We start from the raw sequence: 17,659 nt of genomic DNA, 5'->3' as shown, positions 1-17,659 counted from the left end.
ACACTTGCTCTGACTTATTTTGATCATTTAATTTCAATTTAAAGTAATGAACCAGCTCTTACTACAATCCAGAAATGATTTTGAACAAGAATGACCAAAACAGTTGCTGGAAAATGATTTCTGCACCAGAAAAAAATGGCTTGAAATGGTGGTTTTAAACCCAAAATTGATTGGAAGTGATTCAGCAGTTCAATTGATGCATCAAACAACTTTGTATCATCATTTTAAAGATGTTTAAACATTGAAACAGCTAGAAAACAGATTGCAATGTGAATTCACTGGTGCACTTCCATTTTAAAGGCAATTTTAAGGTTTAAAAAGCAAATCTGCATATAGGCTAAAAAATGACCAAATGAACAGTGCAAACAACTTTGGAATGACAATTTAAACTTGCTCAAATGTTGTAAATGCACAGAAATAGCAAGACTCAACAATTCACCCTTGCTATAGCCTATTTATGCAGCAAATTCCCACCAAAACAGCACCAGATTTAAGAACCTTGTGGATATAAGGTTGGACAGCACACACAATGACTCTAGAGAATGTTATTATACTGAACTAAGCTAGGATTAAAGTGCTTAGTATGAATAAACTCAAACTGGACAGCAAAGAATGGTAGCACGGTGAAAAGCTAGAACAGAAAAACAAAACAAACTGGACAGCAAAGGCTACTGGTTTTTTAAGGCAACCAAGCTATGCTAGATGCATTTCCTTGCTTTTAATGGTCTGACACACCTTTAGCCACTTCCAATAACAGCAAACAAATTTTTACCAAGCAACAGAATCAAATAAAATCAGCTGAAACAGATTTCAAATTTTAAAACCAGATTTGAATTTCTTGAGCAGATTTGAAAACCAGAATTAGTTTCTAGTGCTTTTGCTTCCATCACCAAGGCTAGAACATGTTCTCATTGCCTTATTTGGTTGATTTAAAGCTTTTCCAGCACTCTAAACTCAAATAAACCAAAATGATACCCAGCAGAACAGAAAACCAAAGTGAAACAGAATTAAAACTGCAAATATGGACTGCACAAGACTAAAACATAACTGGAATTGAAAATTAAAGCTGGAAGAGACATAAACAAGAATGATTCACCGTTTAAAACGAGTAACAAACATGTATGACTACTGGAAACACAAATAATGCACAGGAAACACGAAATTAATAACTGGAAAAAGCACAAAACAGAAACAAAAGTACTTAAAACAGAACTGGAAAGCTGGAATAGAGATCACAACAGAATGTAGAAATGGAGTGCAAAGATGGAGGAATAGCTTAGCTCTTGGTGCGTGGATGACCTAAGCTCATGATACCACTTGATGGAGACCAATTCCCAGTTGGAAATGTGTAGGAAAAGGTTCCAGACCAGAGAAAACCAGTAATGAAAATTGGTGCAGCGGATGGATGAAATGATGCAGTGTTTGATGTGTTTTAATGGAGGAAAGGTGTATGGGTGAAGCCTCACAGCTCAGAGGGCCTTCCTACAGAGGAAGGAAGCTTGAGGAAAGGAGAAGAAGTAGCAATTCAAAGGTGACTTAAGAGCACAAAAGCTGGAAAACAATTTCTGCAGCATATCATTAAGCTCAAAAGTGAATCAATACAAGGAAAAGGCCCTCTTATTTATAGGTGAAGAGGAGCCTAATTTCTAATTCTAATTCCCTCCTAAATTCAAATGGTTCAGATTTATTTTGATCAAGCAAGGTCCATGCCTCTTTCCAGCTCATCAAGCAAGGTGTGTGCTTCCTTCCACATCAGCCCATTTCACGTGGAAAATGTTGGTGCATGCCGTAAGCACCTCTTTTTGGCTCTTTTGCTTGATCTATTGATTTATCTTCTTGGATGGCTCAATCATAGTCTCCAAGATTTATTAATTCCTACAAAACAAATTATAAATGCTTTAGTTAAGAGAAGAAGGATTTTTATAAGTAACCTTCCATAGAAGCAAAATAGTATGTGGTCCTTCTTCCTTGCCTTTTCTTTCCTCCTTTAAATATGTCCAAATAGGCATCCAATCTATTTGGATTGACTTTGTAGTCATGCAAAAATTCTCTGATATCGTTGGACTCTTTAGTACTTGATGAATGACAATGTTGAGTTGACCTTTGTTCTGGGATCTAGAGTGTGGAGATTTGGATAGGTGGAAAGATCCAAACAGTGACTTGAATGCTCCTAATGTCTAGAATTGGGTCCTTTGTTGTCCAACAAGGAAGATCCACTTGTAAAAGACTCTAATAAGAGAGTTATAAGATCTATGACTATTGTAAAAGAGTGTATATTTTCTGGTGGATTACTTTCGTGCCTTTTCTTTCCTCCTTTAAATATGTCCAAATAGGCATCCAATCTATTTGGATTGACTTTGTAGCCATGCAAAAATTCTCTGATATCGTTGGACTCTTTAGTACTTGATGAATGACAATGTTGAGTTGACCTTTGTTCTGGGATCTAGAGTGTGGAGATTTGGATAGGTGGAAAGATCCAAACAGTGACTTGAATGCTCCTAATGTCTAGAATTGGGTCCTTTGTTGTCCAACAAGGAAGATCCACTTGTAAAAGATTCTAATAAGAGAGTTATAAGATCTATGAGTATTGTAAAATAGTGTATATTTTCTGGTGGATTACTATGTGTATTTTCTCATAAAATACTATGTGCATTTATAGGGTTTTTGTGTCTTATGAATTATGTTATAAAAATAGAAAATATTCAGATAATATAAGATAATATCAACAAATATAACAACTTATTGTTTGTATATATTAAATTAGCAAAATAATAATAACAATACAATAATAACAATACAATAATTGATATATAGTATTAAAAGATATTATAACATAATTAAGTTGTCGAGATTTAATCATAAATTATGTTAATATATGATAATTAAATAAAAAAATATAAGAATATTAGGTCAATAATGTTAAATGTGTCTTTTTAAGCCATGCTACATAATATATTTGTTGAGCTTGATGTACAATCTTATTTTGTAATACTTTTCAAGTTTGATAGCAAGTCAATACAAGAATTTTGTTCTTACAGAATATGTTCACACTTTACTACATTAATACAGGATATTGTACTAGGACCAAGTTCTCTCGATACTGAAAGACTTAAAAATATAAATACATATTATCGTATCGAGAGATTATAATTATATGACTAGTAGGTAAGTAATTCATTTAGTAATATAAACAATGGACAATATCTTTCTAAGAATTAGTTTCAATATTTGTATTATTTCTCTATTTGATATTTGACATGATTTATAGTAGAATTGTCAAGTAAGCTCTTTTAATAAGATTTGGCCCTAGCCCATGTGAGTTGGGGCCAAAAAAAACCCATAGGGCCAAAAACAATCATTCACTAAAAAAACCCACAGGGCTAAAAGCCCCTAAAGCCCTATGGGTCAAGGCTAACCCATGGGTTTTCCTTTTTACAAAAACATAAAATTATTGAAAGATAATGTGAAAGAATCTTCTAAAACAATCTCACCTATTTGAACCTATTTTAACATTAGATACTGTGAAAGATTCATTGAAAAGTAACTTCCATTTTGAACCTCCTGGTCACCATAATTGACAGGGAGAAGAATCACCAACCCAACAAAAGAACCCATTGAAAAAACCTTAATGCTGCAAACACAAAAATAATAGTAAATATAAACATAAGAATAAAATAGTAAAATTAAGCAAAATACAATAATGGCAGCGTTATTATTACAGTGCATCATCATGAATGTTAAACATTGGATAATGTACAAAACTACTTTAAGAAAATTAAGGTAGTAATTTGTTATTCTATAAGATAAACCTTTGCCCAAAAGATAAAACCTTTTTTGACCAAAAGATAAAACTTTCACCTTTTGCCTGATGTTTGTTCCACTCCATCACACTTTTGCATGTATAGAAATGAAGCAAATCAAATCTATAATAAAACTTGCATGTAGATTTCGCTACAAGTAATCACAATAACCAAATCATGCAATAATCATGCAATAACAGATGAATTGTAGTTTAGTAAAAATAGCTAATAGAAACTCAATCAATAAAGTACCATTAAGAAGTATGTGCAGTGCAACGCCATAATAATATTCACATCCATGCAAGTAAATGGTAAACCAACAAGCAACAAACCTTATTGTTTGAAGTTTTTTAGGCTTCTTTAAACTCTCCTTTAAAAGTCATCTCCAGCTTTAGAGTAATGCAAGATTAAATCAAGATTAGCTTAAAATGAACTTCCAGCAGTCATACAATATAAATATTTGCATCAACCATAGAAGCTGAATCCTACACAAAATGCGGGGATATCTTAGAGCATTTAATCTCTTCCCTTATACCAACTTTCAATTTTATTCTTTTGCATTTTCAACTTCTTTAGAGATTTTTATGAGGGCATCATAAAATATAAATATTTGCATTAGCCATAGAATCTGAATAATACACCAAATGCTGGGATATCTTAGAGCCAAAACCCGCCCAAACCATTCTCACTTCGAAAACAATCAAACACAGTTAATCATAGAGTGACCCATTGATTCAAACACAATATGGAGAAAAGGAAATGAGTGAAAGGGAAGTACCTAAGACAAAGTTAAATGAAACATCCTTTATTCAATGTTGAAGACTTTCAACATCTTCTAAAAGTTTAGACTCATCACTTCTCTCATGTCCAAAAATATCTTCAACAATGTCATCTATCACAAGCAATTGAAATACAATCAAACAACTAGTCTATAATTAATAATTTAATGTAAAGTAATTTTAAAAATAATAACATATACACTCACCGCTAGGATTTTCAGAAAATCCATATAGCCAATTTTGAGTACAAATCAACATTTGCATGTGTCTAGGAAGAATGGAGCTTCTATATTTCGAAAGTACACACCCACCTTTGCTAAAAGCTGACTCTGATGCCACTGTAGTAATGGGAATACTAAACACATCTCGAGCCATTATAGACAATATGACAAATTTTTTCTCATTAGTCTTCCAATATTTGAGCACATCAAAATCTTCAATGTCTTCATCATCATCTATTGTTGGTTCATCTAAATAAACATCTATCTCGTTCTTTCCAATGATAAATTTTGATTCATTTTGATACATTTTAAAATCCTACAATGCATTACATATTAATTATCAAAACAAAACTAGAAAAACTGAAAAAAAAAATGAACACTAGGTATAAAATGCTTATCGAAATAATCCTCTATCTCTTAAACTTTTTCCCTTCAGTATTGGACTGAGACATCAAGATGGATTCAGTAGGTGATTGGGAAAGAGAAACACTAGAGGTAGAAAAATTCTTTACATATTCTTTAAATAACCTCTTGAACTTCTCTAACACTTTCTTTGTTTTCTCTGCATAGGTTAGAGGATCCAATTTTTTATAACAATATGTTGTAAAATCAGCCTTTAGTCGTAGATCAAGAATAGCTCCAAAAGCTAACCCAATACTATACTCCTTCCAATACTTTTGAAACTTTTCTTTCATATTCATAGCTATATCCTTTAAGGTAACATCTTCATTCAACAAATTCTCTTCAATGATAAGCTGAATTTTCCAAATTTGCATAAAATACAAGTTTGAAGTGGGATAAGATGAACCAGACATCATGTTTGTAATCTCATAAAATGGTTCTAAGAATTGACATATTTTCTCTCCCCTATTCCATTCCTCAGAAGATGGACAATTTTTATAATTTCTATCAACCACTTTGAGAATTTGAAAAGCTTCCTTATATTTGATTGCACTTTCAAGCATTAAATAGGTTGAATTCCATCTTGTAGTCACATCTAATCTCAAACCCATGCTCATATTTATGCCAACATCACTAACACATTCTTTGAATTTGAGAGTTCTTCTATCTGATGATTTAACATACTTAATACTCTCTCTAATATTATGGATTGTTTTGTCAATCACCTTTAAACCATCTTGAACTATCAAATTAAGAGTATGAGCACAACATCGTACATGGAAAAACTCACCATCACATAATAAATTTCTATGAACACAAAGATGGCTTTTTAGAATGTCTTGCAAATTATTATTGGCAGAAGCATTGTCCAGGGTAATTGAGAAAATTTTCTTATCAATACCCCATTGCTTTAGGCAATCAAACACAACACTTTCTAGTTCAACACCTGTATGTGGTGGTTTCATTCGACAGAAGTTAAGAATCTTACTTGTTAATTTCCAATCTTCATCAACAAAGTGCGCAGTTAGGCAAATATATCCCTCAGAAGTAACTGCAGTCCAAACATCAGATGTTAAATAAATTCTATTAGGAATCCTAGACATTATTTGCTTAACTTTATCCTTCTGTTCAAGGTATTCCTTTTCCACATCTGAAACAATAGTGTTCCTACATTTCATGTCAACATTAGGATTAATGTATTTTATCCATTCTCTAATTCCTTCATATTCGACAAAATTATAACGAAGACTATGTTTAATTATAGCTCTTGCAAGTAACTTCCGATGAATTTTTTTATTGATTTTTCGGATCCCAAACTTTCCTTCTTGGTAAAGATCCACATCTAAGTTTGCAATACTTCTACATGCATTGACATGCTGACTTAAATGTGAAGTTCCATAATTGTTTTTAGTAACAGGGTGTTTTCCAACTTTGTAGTTATTGCCACAATACTTACATGCAACCTTAATGCCATCCTCATTTTTTCCTATTTTTGTGAAAAAATTCCAAACATTTAAGACTTATTTTTTATTGGTGGTAGCACTCTCAGATGGACCAGGAGTTTCAGTTGCAAGATCATCAACCAAAGTTAAAGGATTACTCTTAAGGTGGTCCATATTTAAAAGTTATTGCACACAATTGCATAAATAAATGAAAAATATTTTTAAATAGGTCTTTCTTCTATAGAAATTTATGAAACGTTAATGTAAGTCCTATAAAACTAAGAATAAATTTATAAATATATACAACTTATCTTTCAGCTAAACACACCAGGTGAGAAATGGCTAATGATATTGCATAAGGGTTCATGTGTTAGTCTTTCTTATAGAAGATCGTACAAAAAATCAAAGTAATTTTGTACCCTTCCAATTAGATTAGCCAAAGATAAAGTTATGTCATGTCAGTTTAACATCTAATACTATTCGAAACTTTCAAAGAAGAAAAAAGTAATGACCTTTGTAATTGAATAGCGGCAAAATTATTGAAAGAAATAAGAATTTAGCACAAGAAAGTTTAATTAAAAATGATGGTAGGAAAAATAAGATTTTGTATTCATACCTTCTACTTCTGCGACCAAATTAGTCCTCTCACTTGACTGAATCGACCCTACTTCAATCTGCACAATCTCCTTCCTTATTGTCACAAATCTATCTAGAACTTCTGGAGTGCTTATAAATCTAACAAACCTATTGAAAGTGAACCAAAACAGACAAACAACATCGGTCTTATAAAATCATTCCACGTTATTATAACCTACACACAAGTAATTAAAGAAGGCTAAACATTCTAATCCAATTTATCTTGGTCTGATCTAAAAACAATTCATATTTATAAAAGAAAAGATGAAGTGAATCTCTTTCCATAAGAAACAATTCCTCAAATCTATGCAAGTCTGGAGAGTTGTAAATTCCTGTGCGGCACGATAATTTTTGTGGCACAAAACTCAAGTCTTGTTTGTAGCATACTTTCTAAGAGTATCTTAGCTTTTGACACAACTTGGAAAATTCATCATTATGTGTGTTCAGATTACAAAAATAAAGGGTTAAAGAAAAAATAGGCTAAGCATGCACCTTGGATTAACTGACATGAACATTTTATCATAAAGCAAAACTAGAGCAAGTTTTATCACTTCTTTTGTTTTGTTCTTTGTCTGTGAAACTAATCAATCTCTTTTTAACAGAATAGAGTCATTAATGAATTTTTATTGTAGCATGTAGAGAAAAAATTATTTTCATCATTGCTTTTTATCTTAATTTTCTTATCACGTGTCTATTTTTCATCATTCATCTATTTATAGAAGAAAAAAGTCATCATATTTTTCTTATTTTTGTAAGTATAAAAGTTGCTGAATGTAGGATCTGCATAGATGAGCTGACTGACAGAAACAGTAGATGCTTGATCCTCTCTCAGTTACTTACTGGGATGGCAAAGAAGTTTATTCAAATAATCTTGCAAACTTTCAATGACGTTTAACTCAAATTTAAAATAAAATTTCTACTCACGGTCAACAATAACTGGACAAGCAGTGTTCACAACATAAATTTTATAGATACTTCAGAATTATAGTTAGTAATCATTCAATCCAACTCACTATCAAAATCAGCAATCACATTCCGTTCGAACATATTCTACATCTTCATAGCAACATATTACAACTTCAACATTTAAAATCTAAGCTAAAAAAAATATATACTTACCTTCAATGGAGGGTCTAATTCAAAAGGGGTTTTGATTAGTGGAGATTGTTCCGAGAAGTTGGGGTTTTTTAGAGTGATTGCTTGATTGTAGAAGGCAACGATTGGTCATGCTTGTTTAAGATGTTGGGATCATGGGGAGTGTTCTCTGCATTTGAGCTTGGGATTTTAGAGATTGAAGTAGGTTTATGCTTGTAAGAGAATGATCGGGGAAGAAAGTTTGTGAGAGATGTGAAGGAAATGATGCCAGAAGAAGGAGTTGTGAAAGTGCGCGAAAACTATTGTTTGGGGTCAAGGGGCTGACCCGGCCCTAACCCAATATCAATCTCTTTCATAGGGCTTTTGGGGGCGGGGCTGTGAAAAAGCCCCCTGAAACGTGGGCCAAGAAAATGGGGCTTATTTTAAAGAAGGGTTAGGACTGGTCTTCGGGTTTCAAATTAAAATGACAGCTCTAATTTAGAGTGTGATAATTTTACTTGAAATGGTAAAATTAGTTTTGAGATTTTATCAAAATGTTATGTCAACTTGACACTTTTTTCAGTATCTAATTAGAAACAAAATTCCTTTTGAATTGTAGTTAATTTATAAGGTATAATGAATTGATTTATTTAACTTTATTTAAATTCAAGTGAACTTAATTTTTTAACTAAAATCTAATATATTTTGAGGAGGTAGTCAACAATATAATAATAAAAATATAAAATAAAATAATAGTATTATTTTTTAGCACCGATAAAGAGTTAACTCGTCTTCGTCGTGTAAAACGAATAAAAATAATTTAATAAATATTTATGGTAAAAAAAAGAATAAAACTAAAAGAACTTTAAAAAAGACAACGTATTAATTAATTATTGTTAAAGATAATTATTATTAAAGATAATCGATTAACTCATTTAGAATAATATATTCTATTAAAAACAATTGATTATTTAAAAGAGTGTTATACTACTTAAGAGAGGAGACGATTATTTTTTATCATAATCATTTATTTTGTTTTTAAAGACTTTTTAAAATAATACTAAAAATATGTATAAGTTTAAAAAATAAAGGCAATAAACGATGATAATGCATAACTTATATGCAAAGTTATTATCATAACTCACATTCAATCTCTCACGAAAGCAGTAACATTCAATATTACAATAATTTTAGTCTGTCATTTGAACATAACTTCAAAATAAGAGCTTCCAATTTGTCCTTTAATAAAATTATCAAGGACATATTAATATATACCTAACTAAAAATATTAATTAACCAATTATTACTTAAAAAATATTCACACAACTAATTGTATTTTTAATCTATATAAATATATATCAGAAAAATACATGTATTATTGTTTTTCATATGTGATTTATAATTTGAATGAAAGTAACATAGATTACAAATTTACGTGAAAGAGAAAAAAAAAAAGAAAAATAAGTCATGGAATAGTAGGCGATAAATTAGTAGTAAGTGAAACTACTTTTATTAGACGTCTTTTCATCATATAAAATTTAAAAAATAAAGTATCATAAGTGTTTTAAAATAATAAGATAGAATATTTTAAAGTTAAAATAATTGTTAATATAAATAATATTTATTAAACTCGTCTCATTATTTAAAACACAAATTATATCTCTAATATTCTTTCTCCTAATTTTCTCTCTAAGAAATCTAACTTCTGGACAATCTGTTTGACAATTAGAAAGTCCTAAGAGATCACAACAGAGTAATCTTCATTTTTTTAGAGCAAGTAAGTTTCTATCCCTTTTTCCTTTTTGTTTTCTATCCATAATCATACTTACGAACCTGTCGCATGTGTCATTCGTCTTCTATTTTTGATTCTTGGTTAATCTGAAGTCCTAAGGACTCACTCCGATCACACTTTGGTGATTTGTAGGCATTTCTAGGGTTCCTTGCGTTTGAAACAACGGTTGGACGTTCTTATAGTCGTAGTAGTTTTTTGTGAGATAAGAGAAGCTAATTATTGTCTTATGCTAAATTATAAAGTATGTATTTATAATATTTAGAGTGTGTGATATGTGGATGTCGAATACTTATGTTTAAATAATTGATTAATGTGAATTATTGTTGTGAAATTGTGTTTGATCACATGATGATTGTGGATTTGTATGATTCTATGATAAATTTACAATTTGTGATGTTTTGCGCGGTTGAGATGTTCTTGATTGTGTTGAGATTCATTGAAAGGGGAGAAGTATTGAACTAACATGAGTAGTAGAGGTTTGTGGTCAAAATAAGAGGTTTTGGGTATGTGAGTTTTGAGTTAAGGTTTAACAAAGGAAATTCAATTTTAGGGTTTTTTTGAGGTGATTTATAGCTAGTTAGAGTGAAGAATATATTAGAATATGATCTAGAAAGGAGTAGTAATGGGTTGATAGTATGTTGGTTAGTTTTAAGTTGATTTTTGAGAGTTTGGAATAGTGGTATTTTGAATTTTAGGTTCCGGATTAAATTAATTAGTTTAAAGGATATTGGTAAGTCATTTTTACTTGTTAAAGTTCTTAAGTTACTAAAAATGAACTAGAACAAGTAGAAGACAATTTTAGTCTTTAGCTACTCGCATTTAATAAAATAACAATTTTAAACTTTTTATGCTACTTCTTTTACCCAAATCTTAGTTACCCATACTTTTCAAATTAAACCATTTTCAACTTGTCCACATATTTTTCAATAATTTCTTCTTAAATCCAAGTCATTTCGTATTTTTTTAAGTTGTAGTTTTTTGTAGTACTCTAATTTTAATCTTAAAATCAATTTTACATAGTTTATCTTTTAGATTTTTATTAATTATATTATTTTCTTATAATATCTTACATTGGTATATATTAGGTTTAAGATTTAGTTACACCAAAATAAAATAAAAAGAAATAAAAAAAATTTTAATTTTTAAAACACGGAGACAAATCGCAAAACATGGTTCTCTTGCAGAATTGATTACCTTCATAAACCTTGCTCTGAAACCCAGAAGATAACACAACGCAAAGAATCCCTTTCCACAAGAATCTACCAGTTATTGAAAATCGATGGTTTTTATTGAGAACTCCCTTCGAATCAAATCAGTTGGAATACAATGGTTAGTGGCATCACTCATTCAATCTTATTCACTTACATCACTTACACAGTTTTTGTGTCTATCTGTTAATTCAATGCTTCCAACTCACTCTGCTTTCGTTTTTGTGTTGTTGTTTTTTTAGTCGGTGACTGTGCACACAAACCTAGGTGACATCAAGTGCGAAATCTTCTGCGACGAGATTCCCAAAACCTCCGAGGTTTATTTCTCCCCTTAATTTCAAATATACTGTCCGCTTTTTTTTTTTGGTTTGCAATCACGATTTGTTTTTAGAAGAAAAGATTCGAAATGATGTGTTTTCGTTACCCTAATTGTCGGGACGAGTGGCGTTTGTGAACAGAGGACACAGCGTAGATGCTTGCGAATATGAATTTTAACTCAGTTTTTTGTTAGATATAATTTCTATGCTGATTGGATAAGAACGGTAAGTGTGTGTGGATTGATGTTTTTAAATTGAATTAGTTGAAATTGGTTTTAATGTGATGGGCTTTATGTTTAAATTGAGTTCAAAATTATGCTAATTTGACATCGAGGTCCACAAAATTACTCTTATTCTATTTATTTTTTTTTCTAAATTATGATTGTTTTGATAAAATAGACTCAAATTGGTTTTGGTATCCCAATTGTCGAAAGTAGAGACAATACTTACAGCGAGCTTGCTATTTTTTTGAATTTTAATTCAAATATTTATTGTGCTGAATACTGAGCTATAATTTCAATTTTGATTGCAACATTAGAAGTATCGAATAATCTGTTCTAAGTTTTAGGCGTGTATGCCTAGGATAGTTGGATTTATCTGTGACCGTGAGCAAGATCTTTCAGTTGTGTAATTTATTAGCGCGAATTGTGTGTAATCATGCCAAGATTTTAAATTGCTTTCTCGGTTGCATTTTCCTAGTGGTACTTGATGCTGTAGGAAACTGCAGACAAATGCAGCTGATGTGGAAATTACAATCACATACCATTTTAAAAATCCTTGATTCATGTAGTAATGAATCCGGACTGTTAGGGTGTGAATATGATGTTTGTAGTTTAAACGTGTATTTTGAGTTATATTTATTGAAATAAATTATGAATAGTTCAGTCATTATCTAATAGTTCTTGATTGCTGACTGGCTGAATGTATGAATTGGTGGTTTAGCTTAATAATGATTGAAGGCTATCGCTCTAGTCCTCTATCTGAGGGTTTACTATTGGTTTTTCTGTATTGAAGGGGGCTGTAACTAGCAGTTGAATTCTCGTGTAAATGGGTTTTAATCCAGAACTTTTTGGCGCTGTGTGGAAGTGGTTACTATGATGGGACTATATTTCACCGCAACATTAAGGGTTTTATGATTCAAGGTGGAGATCCCACTGGAACTGGCAAAGGGGGAACCGGTATATGGGGCAAGAAATTTAATGATGAGATACGAGAATCACTGAAGGTGAGTTCAACCAATATGAATCCATGTCTAGAGTTCTTTTGTTCTGTCAGGTAGCAATTCATTGATGTGTTGGAAGAGGTCAGAAATAGGATAAAATATGATTTCTATTTCATGTCTTGATTTCTATTCATCTTTGATGCATTTTCACAATAAAATGTCAGGAGATAGGATACAACTTTTTTTTGTTGTGCTCAAAAAGAATTGAAATATTTGTTATGCTTGTGTTAGTTCTGAATGTCAATATTGGAATTTGAGCGTGGAAAATGGCTCATGGTTTCCACAGGATGAATAGCACTCTTGTTAGCATGTCTTAAAATTAAGACTTCAATTGAGATTTACTGTCGTCAGGATGCTGCAATTGAAGAAATTTGTGTGCAAAATGGCTTTGTAGGTTTCTCAAAGCAATTTGTCTTGTTTGAGAGTTATCCATATAACTGAAAAAATAATTCACTAAGCTGCTTTATACAAAACAGGAGTTATTTTCTTGCATCTTTTAACTGTGAATTTTTGTTGCTGTAAATTTTACTATATTTGTATGTATTTTGATTGGCTTATTCTTCTGGTTGATGAAAGTCAATTTTATTATATTGCAATTATCTTAAGGCTGTTATATTTCAGTATCTCACCAAATGTGGTTAATTTATGATGTTGTTCATGATGTTAATTGTGAGCTGTGGTATGAAATCAGATAGTGGCGGAATTTTCATTTTTTATTTGCCTCTATGAAGTGACAGAATAATTATAGGCATTTTCTTCATCTGATGATTATTGTAGTTTAAAAAGTTGCCCTCGTTTATGTTTCAGCATAATGCAAGGGGAATATTGGCAATGGCTAACAGTGGTCCAAATACTAACGGAAGTCAGTTCTTCATAACTTACGCAAAGCAGCCACATTTAAATGGGCTATACACTGTGTTTGGAAGAGTAATTCATGGATTTGAAGTTCTTGATCTCATGGAAAAGGTATTTCATTCTTCCGTAATTATTGTAATTGCTTATTCTCTTTTTAAAAAATTATTTGGTTGAAGTTTAAGCTGATTTCTTGGTCTTGGTCTTAGCTTGGTTTGGTAACTCAACCAATATCTACATTTTTTTGGTGTTATATTCATGCTACTTGTCTAGAGTGTTAGTTTTTTTGTGTAGTTTGATTAAGTTTTTGTAGTGTGTTTTTAGTCCCACGTTGCTTAGTATTGTGAGATGGTGTTCTTCACTTTGCTATATAAGAAAGCTTATGTAAGGTTTACAAATGCACAAAAATAAATAATTCTTAGTGTTGTTTATTTCTCTCTTCTCTCCTTTATTACCCTTGTTCCCAACAATTGGTATCAAGAGCCCATTTCTTAGTATGCTCTGTGGTTTCAACTGTGGCTGCAGCTGTGTCTGATCTTCCACATCAGAAAAGATTTTTTCTCTTGTTCTTGGGATCTCAGTTTAGAGAACTAGTGGGGGCTTTTCTTCAAAAGCAGTAGGAGCAATGGCAATGGACGAAGGCAAGATGAATGAATTGGGATTTTCACTCATATGCCCAAGTCTTTGGTGCCATAAATTGGGATTTTCATTTGCTGCAACTGCAATCAAATGACATGCTCCTGCTGTCTTGTAAAGAGTACCACTCTTTTTTCCTCGAGCAATTGTCATCGCACCCTTTGAAATCTTCCAATCATCATCGTGGAAGATTGTCGTGTAGCCTTCACTAGTTAGCTGGCCCACTGAGATTAAGTTCTTCGTCAGGTCGGGGATATGTCTGACATTTTTCAATTCCCATACAGACCCATTTAACTTAATCTTTACTATGCCTTTACCTACAATCTCACATGACTGCTCATTACCAAGGTAAACCTTACCAAGGTTTCCAGGAACATAATTCTCGAATAGTTCTTTCTGTGAGGTTGCATGGAAGGATGCTCCAGAGTCTAACACCCAAGACTCTTCCTTGTTTTCCAACGAACATATCAGCGCATCATCTCCTCCTGAGGTCGCAACAACGTTTGCTTCATCTTTCACCTCATGTTTCTTCGAGGCACTCTTGCATTGATTTTTGTAGTGACCAGTCTTCCCACTATTCCAACAATTGATAGTTTTCGATTTGTTAGAGCTTTGATGATTTCTGGATTTGGACTGCCTCTCCTTTGATTTGCCTTGTTTGGTTCCTTTGGTTGAACTTCTACCTCTTGACTCTGTATGCAATATTGAAGAGGTTGTTGATTCACCCGTCTCTATCCGGCAGACTTCTTCACTGAGGACTAAGTCACGAACATCATCAAACTTTAACTTGTTGCTTCCTGAGGAGCTACTCACAGTTGTGACAGTAGCATTTCAACTTTCTGGTAGGGAAGAAAGAAGTCTGGATTGTAATTGTGTTGAGTTCGTTTATATGTTGCGCTGTTGATGCGCCTTCTGTCATCCGTAGGTTGAACAACCGCCTCATCAAGTGAACTTTGTTTGCGGTCGACGACTTTTCGTACATGCTGGAAAGGGCCGCCATAAGACTAACTGTAGTCTTTTCTTTTGCAATGTTGAAAGCAACATTACGAGATAACGTCAAACGGATGGCTCCGAGAGCTTTTCTGTCTAGAAAGCTCCACTCATCTTCCTTCATAGCTTCTGGTTTCCTACCTGTGAGAGGTTCTTGCATGCCTTTCTCTTTTCTGATGTGGAAGATCAGACGCAGCTGCAGCCATAGAGCATACTAAGAAAATTTACTCTGACCAAATCTTTTCTGATGTGGAAGATCAAACGCTGTTGCAACCACAGAGCATACTAAGAAATGGGCTCTTGATACCAATTGTTGGGAACAAGGGTAATAAAGGAGTGAAGAGAGAAATAAACAACACTAAGAAATATTTGTTTTAGTGCATTTGTAAGCCTTACATAAGCTTTCTTATATAGCAAAGTGAAGAACACCATCTCACAATACTAAGCAATGGGGGACTAAAAACACACTACAAAAACTTAATCAAACTAAAAAAAACTAACAATTCTAGAGAATGTGTGTAGACAAAGGAATAAATAATACTCTTCTTTGTCGCGCAGACTGAAACTGGAGCAGGAGATCGACCACTTGCAGAGATAAGGCTCAATCGTGTAACAATACATGCTAATCCTCTTGCTGGTTAATTTTAGTCTCAACAGTTTTTCCTTTTGTAAAATCTAAATTTAGGAGAGGGGAATTATTCTTAAGACTGATTTGAGTGTCTGTTCATGCTTACCCACTTCCAATTCAAAGAAGCATTTTGAGAAAGTAGTAAAAATGTATATTGAATTCCGAGTTTGGTGCTAGCTTTGTATAATATAATATCTATTTAACATTCAATTTGATTCATTAAAATATGCATTTTTTATGTCATAGAAAGCTTTTCATTTTGCAAATTTGTTTTCCAAATCTTGAAATTAATTACCAGTGAGAAAATGTCTCTGGAGATGTTTTCAAAAATCAATTTGTACACATGTAATTTTAAGGGTAAAGTGTTACATTAGTTCATTTATCAATTTCCATAATCTTCAAATGTTCTAGATTTTAAGATGAATTTCATACTAATTAGGTTCAATATTTCGATTAATTATAAAAGAAGTTCATTTTTTAACAGACTCGATCCCATTGGAGATTGAATTCAGTCACAGGAAATTTTTAATCATCTTGCATAGAGAAACTCATTTTGAAGAGGATAATGATACTTTGATAATATTACGTGTCTTTTTGTGATTGGTTCATATTGGTAATTATAAAAAAATTCATTTTTAACCGACTCGATCTCATTGAAGATTGAATTCAGCCACAAGAAATTTTTAATCATCTTGCATAGTAGAACTTATTTGGAATGGATAATGATACTTTGACAATATTACGTATCATTTTGTGATTTGTCTATATTAGTTTTTATGATTATTATTATTGATTGTGAAGTAATTTTGAGCTAATCATAGAATGACACGTAAATGATGTTAAAATGTTGTAAAAAAAATGTTGTCAAAGTATCATTATCCTTTTATTCTTTTGAAATAGATTTTCCAGACAAAATAAAACTTTTTGCTTTCACCTTTCTCAGGATTTGTTTAAGTATTTATTTTATAGATTTTTTAAGAAAAGAAAGTTAAAATTAGTGTACATATAAATAAAAAAATTAATAAGAAAATTTATTTCAATTATTTTTCAGAATTAAATTTTAGTTTGTATTGTTTTTTCTTTTGTTAAGTGTCTGAAGAGGTTTATTTTTGTTTGGACAGTTGACATGATTGTTGTAACTTGGTCCAAAAACATATTTCACTGGCCTTAATTCTCTAGTTCGTGGTCTCATTTGATGGCCATCTCCTACATATGCCCATTCCACATCTAATTTTGTGATATGTAATAATATTTTCTTCTTTCATTTCATACTTTTCCCCTTACTCTCATAAAATAAAATAAAAATATCAATACATCCTCATTATAGTATTTTGTAACTAATTTAAAATTATGTGTTCAATTATACAATTTAAAATTTAAGTATCACTTTCAAACACGTAATCTATTATATATATTTTTGAATTCCATAATTCATAAATATTCTAAATTTCTTAATTAATATCTTTCTAACAATTAAGAATCCAAAATCTAATTCGGGATTATTAATTTGAAATATAATTTTCAAACAGTGATTCTAAATTAGTTAATCTTTAAATAACTATCAAAAAGTAATTACAAGCTTCTAGAAATAACAAATCAAAAACTTATTATTTGATAAAAAAATTTGGAATCTACGTGTAACATCCCACAAATATATAGC

General features: G+C 31.6%; 2 protein-coding genes across 7 annotated transcripts; one reads left to right on the top strand and one right to left on the bottom strand.

Moving 5' to 3' along the window:
- Window positions 1–3,166: 3,166 nt before the first annotated feature.
- On the bottom strand, window positions 3,167–8,686 carry LOC148191129 (zinc finger BED domain-containing protein RICESLEEPER 2-like). 6 transcript variants are annotated; one of them, XM_088101722.1, is made up of 7 exons: window positions 8,400–8,686; window positions 7,261–7,388; window positions 4,786–6,253; window positions 4,579–4,692; window positions 4,133–4,189; window positions 3,859–3,951; window positions 3,167–3,631 (listed from the first exon to the last, which is right to left on the bottom strand). In XM_088101722.1, the coding sequence occupies exon 3, from the start codon at window positions 6,165–6,167 to the stop codon at window positions 5,211–5,213; it is 957 nt and encodes a 318-aa protein (XP_087957848.1). In that variant the 5' UTR covers window positions 6,168–6,253; window positions 7,261–7,388; window positions 8,400–8,686; the 3' UTR covers window positions 3,167–3,631; window positions 3,859–3,951; window positions 4,133–4,189; window positions 4,579–4,692; window positions 4,786–5,210. The 6 variants fall into 6 exon arrangements, 5 of the variants coding, with proteins under 5 accessions (XP_087957848.1, XP_087957846.1, XP_087957850.1 ...); XR_015782909.1 differs by having other exon boundaries at window positions 3,859–4,189; window positions 6,191–6,253; XM_088101720.1 differs by having other exon boundaries at window positions 3,859–4,189.
- Window positions 8,687–11,299: 2,613 nt separating this feature from the next.
- Window positions 11,300–16,209, top strand: LOC124846159 (Cyclophilin-like peptidyl-prolyl cis-trans isomerase family protein). Its single transcript, XM_047323371.2, has 5 exons — window positions 11,300–11,475; window positions 11,597–11,671; window positions 12,735–12,896; window positions 13,701–13,859; window positions 15,930–16,209. Exons 1-5 carry the CDS (start codon window positions 11,473–11,475, stop codon window positions 16,011–16,013), a joined length of 483 nt encoding a protein of 160 aa, XP_047179327.2. The 5' UTR covers window positions 11,300–11,472; the 3' UTR covers window positions 16,014–16,209.
- Window positions 16,210–17,659: the final 1,450 nt, after the last annotated feature.

The sequence above is a fragment of the Vigna umbellata genome, chromosome 11 (assembly GCF_029865625.1).
Source record: "Vigna umbellata cultivar VRB3 chromosome 11, Vumbellata_1.0, whole genome shotgun sequence".
NCBI lineage: Eukaryota > Viridiplantae > Streptophyta > Magnoliopsida > Fabales > Fabaceae > Vigna > Vigna umbellata.
The sequence above is the reverse complement of the archived record's forward strand: the minus strand, read 5'-3'. Positions and strand labels throughout refer to the sequence as shown.

What these genes read in the sequence shown, in the direction of transcription:
- LOC148191129 (XM_088101720.1), bottom strand. Translation starts at nt 6,167, where the DNA reads ATGAAACCACCACATACAGGTGTTGAACTAGAAAGTGTTGTGTTTGAT.
- LOC124846159 (XM_047323371.2), top strand. An exon ending in AGATACGAGAATCACTGAAG is followed by an intron (nt 12,897 to 13,700) that starts GTGAGTTCAACC and finishes TTTATGTTTCAG; the next exon opens with CATAATGCAAGGGGAATATT. An exon ending in TTCTTGATCTCATGGAAAAG is followed by an intron (nt 13,860 to 15,929) that starts GTATTTCATTCT and finishes TTTGTCGCGCAG; the next exon opens with ACTGAAACTGGAGCAGGAGA.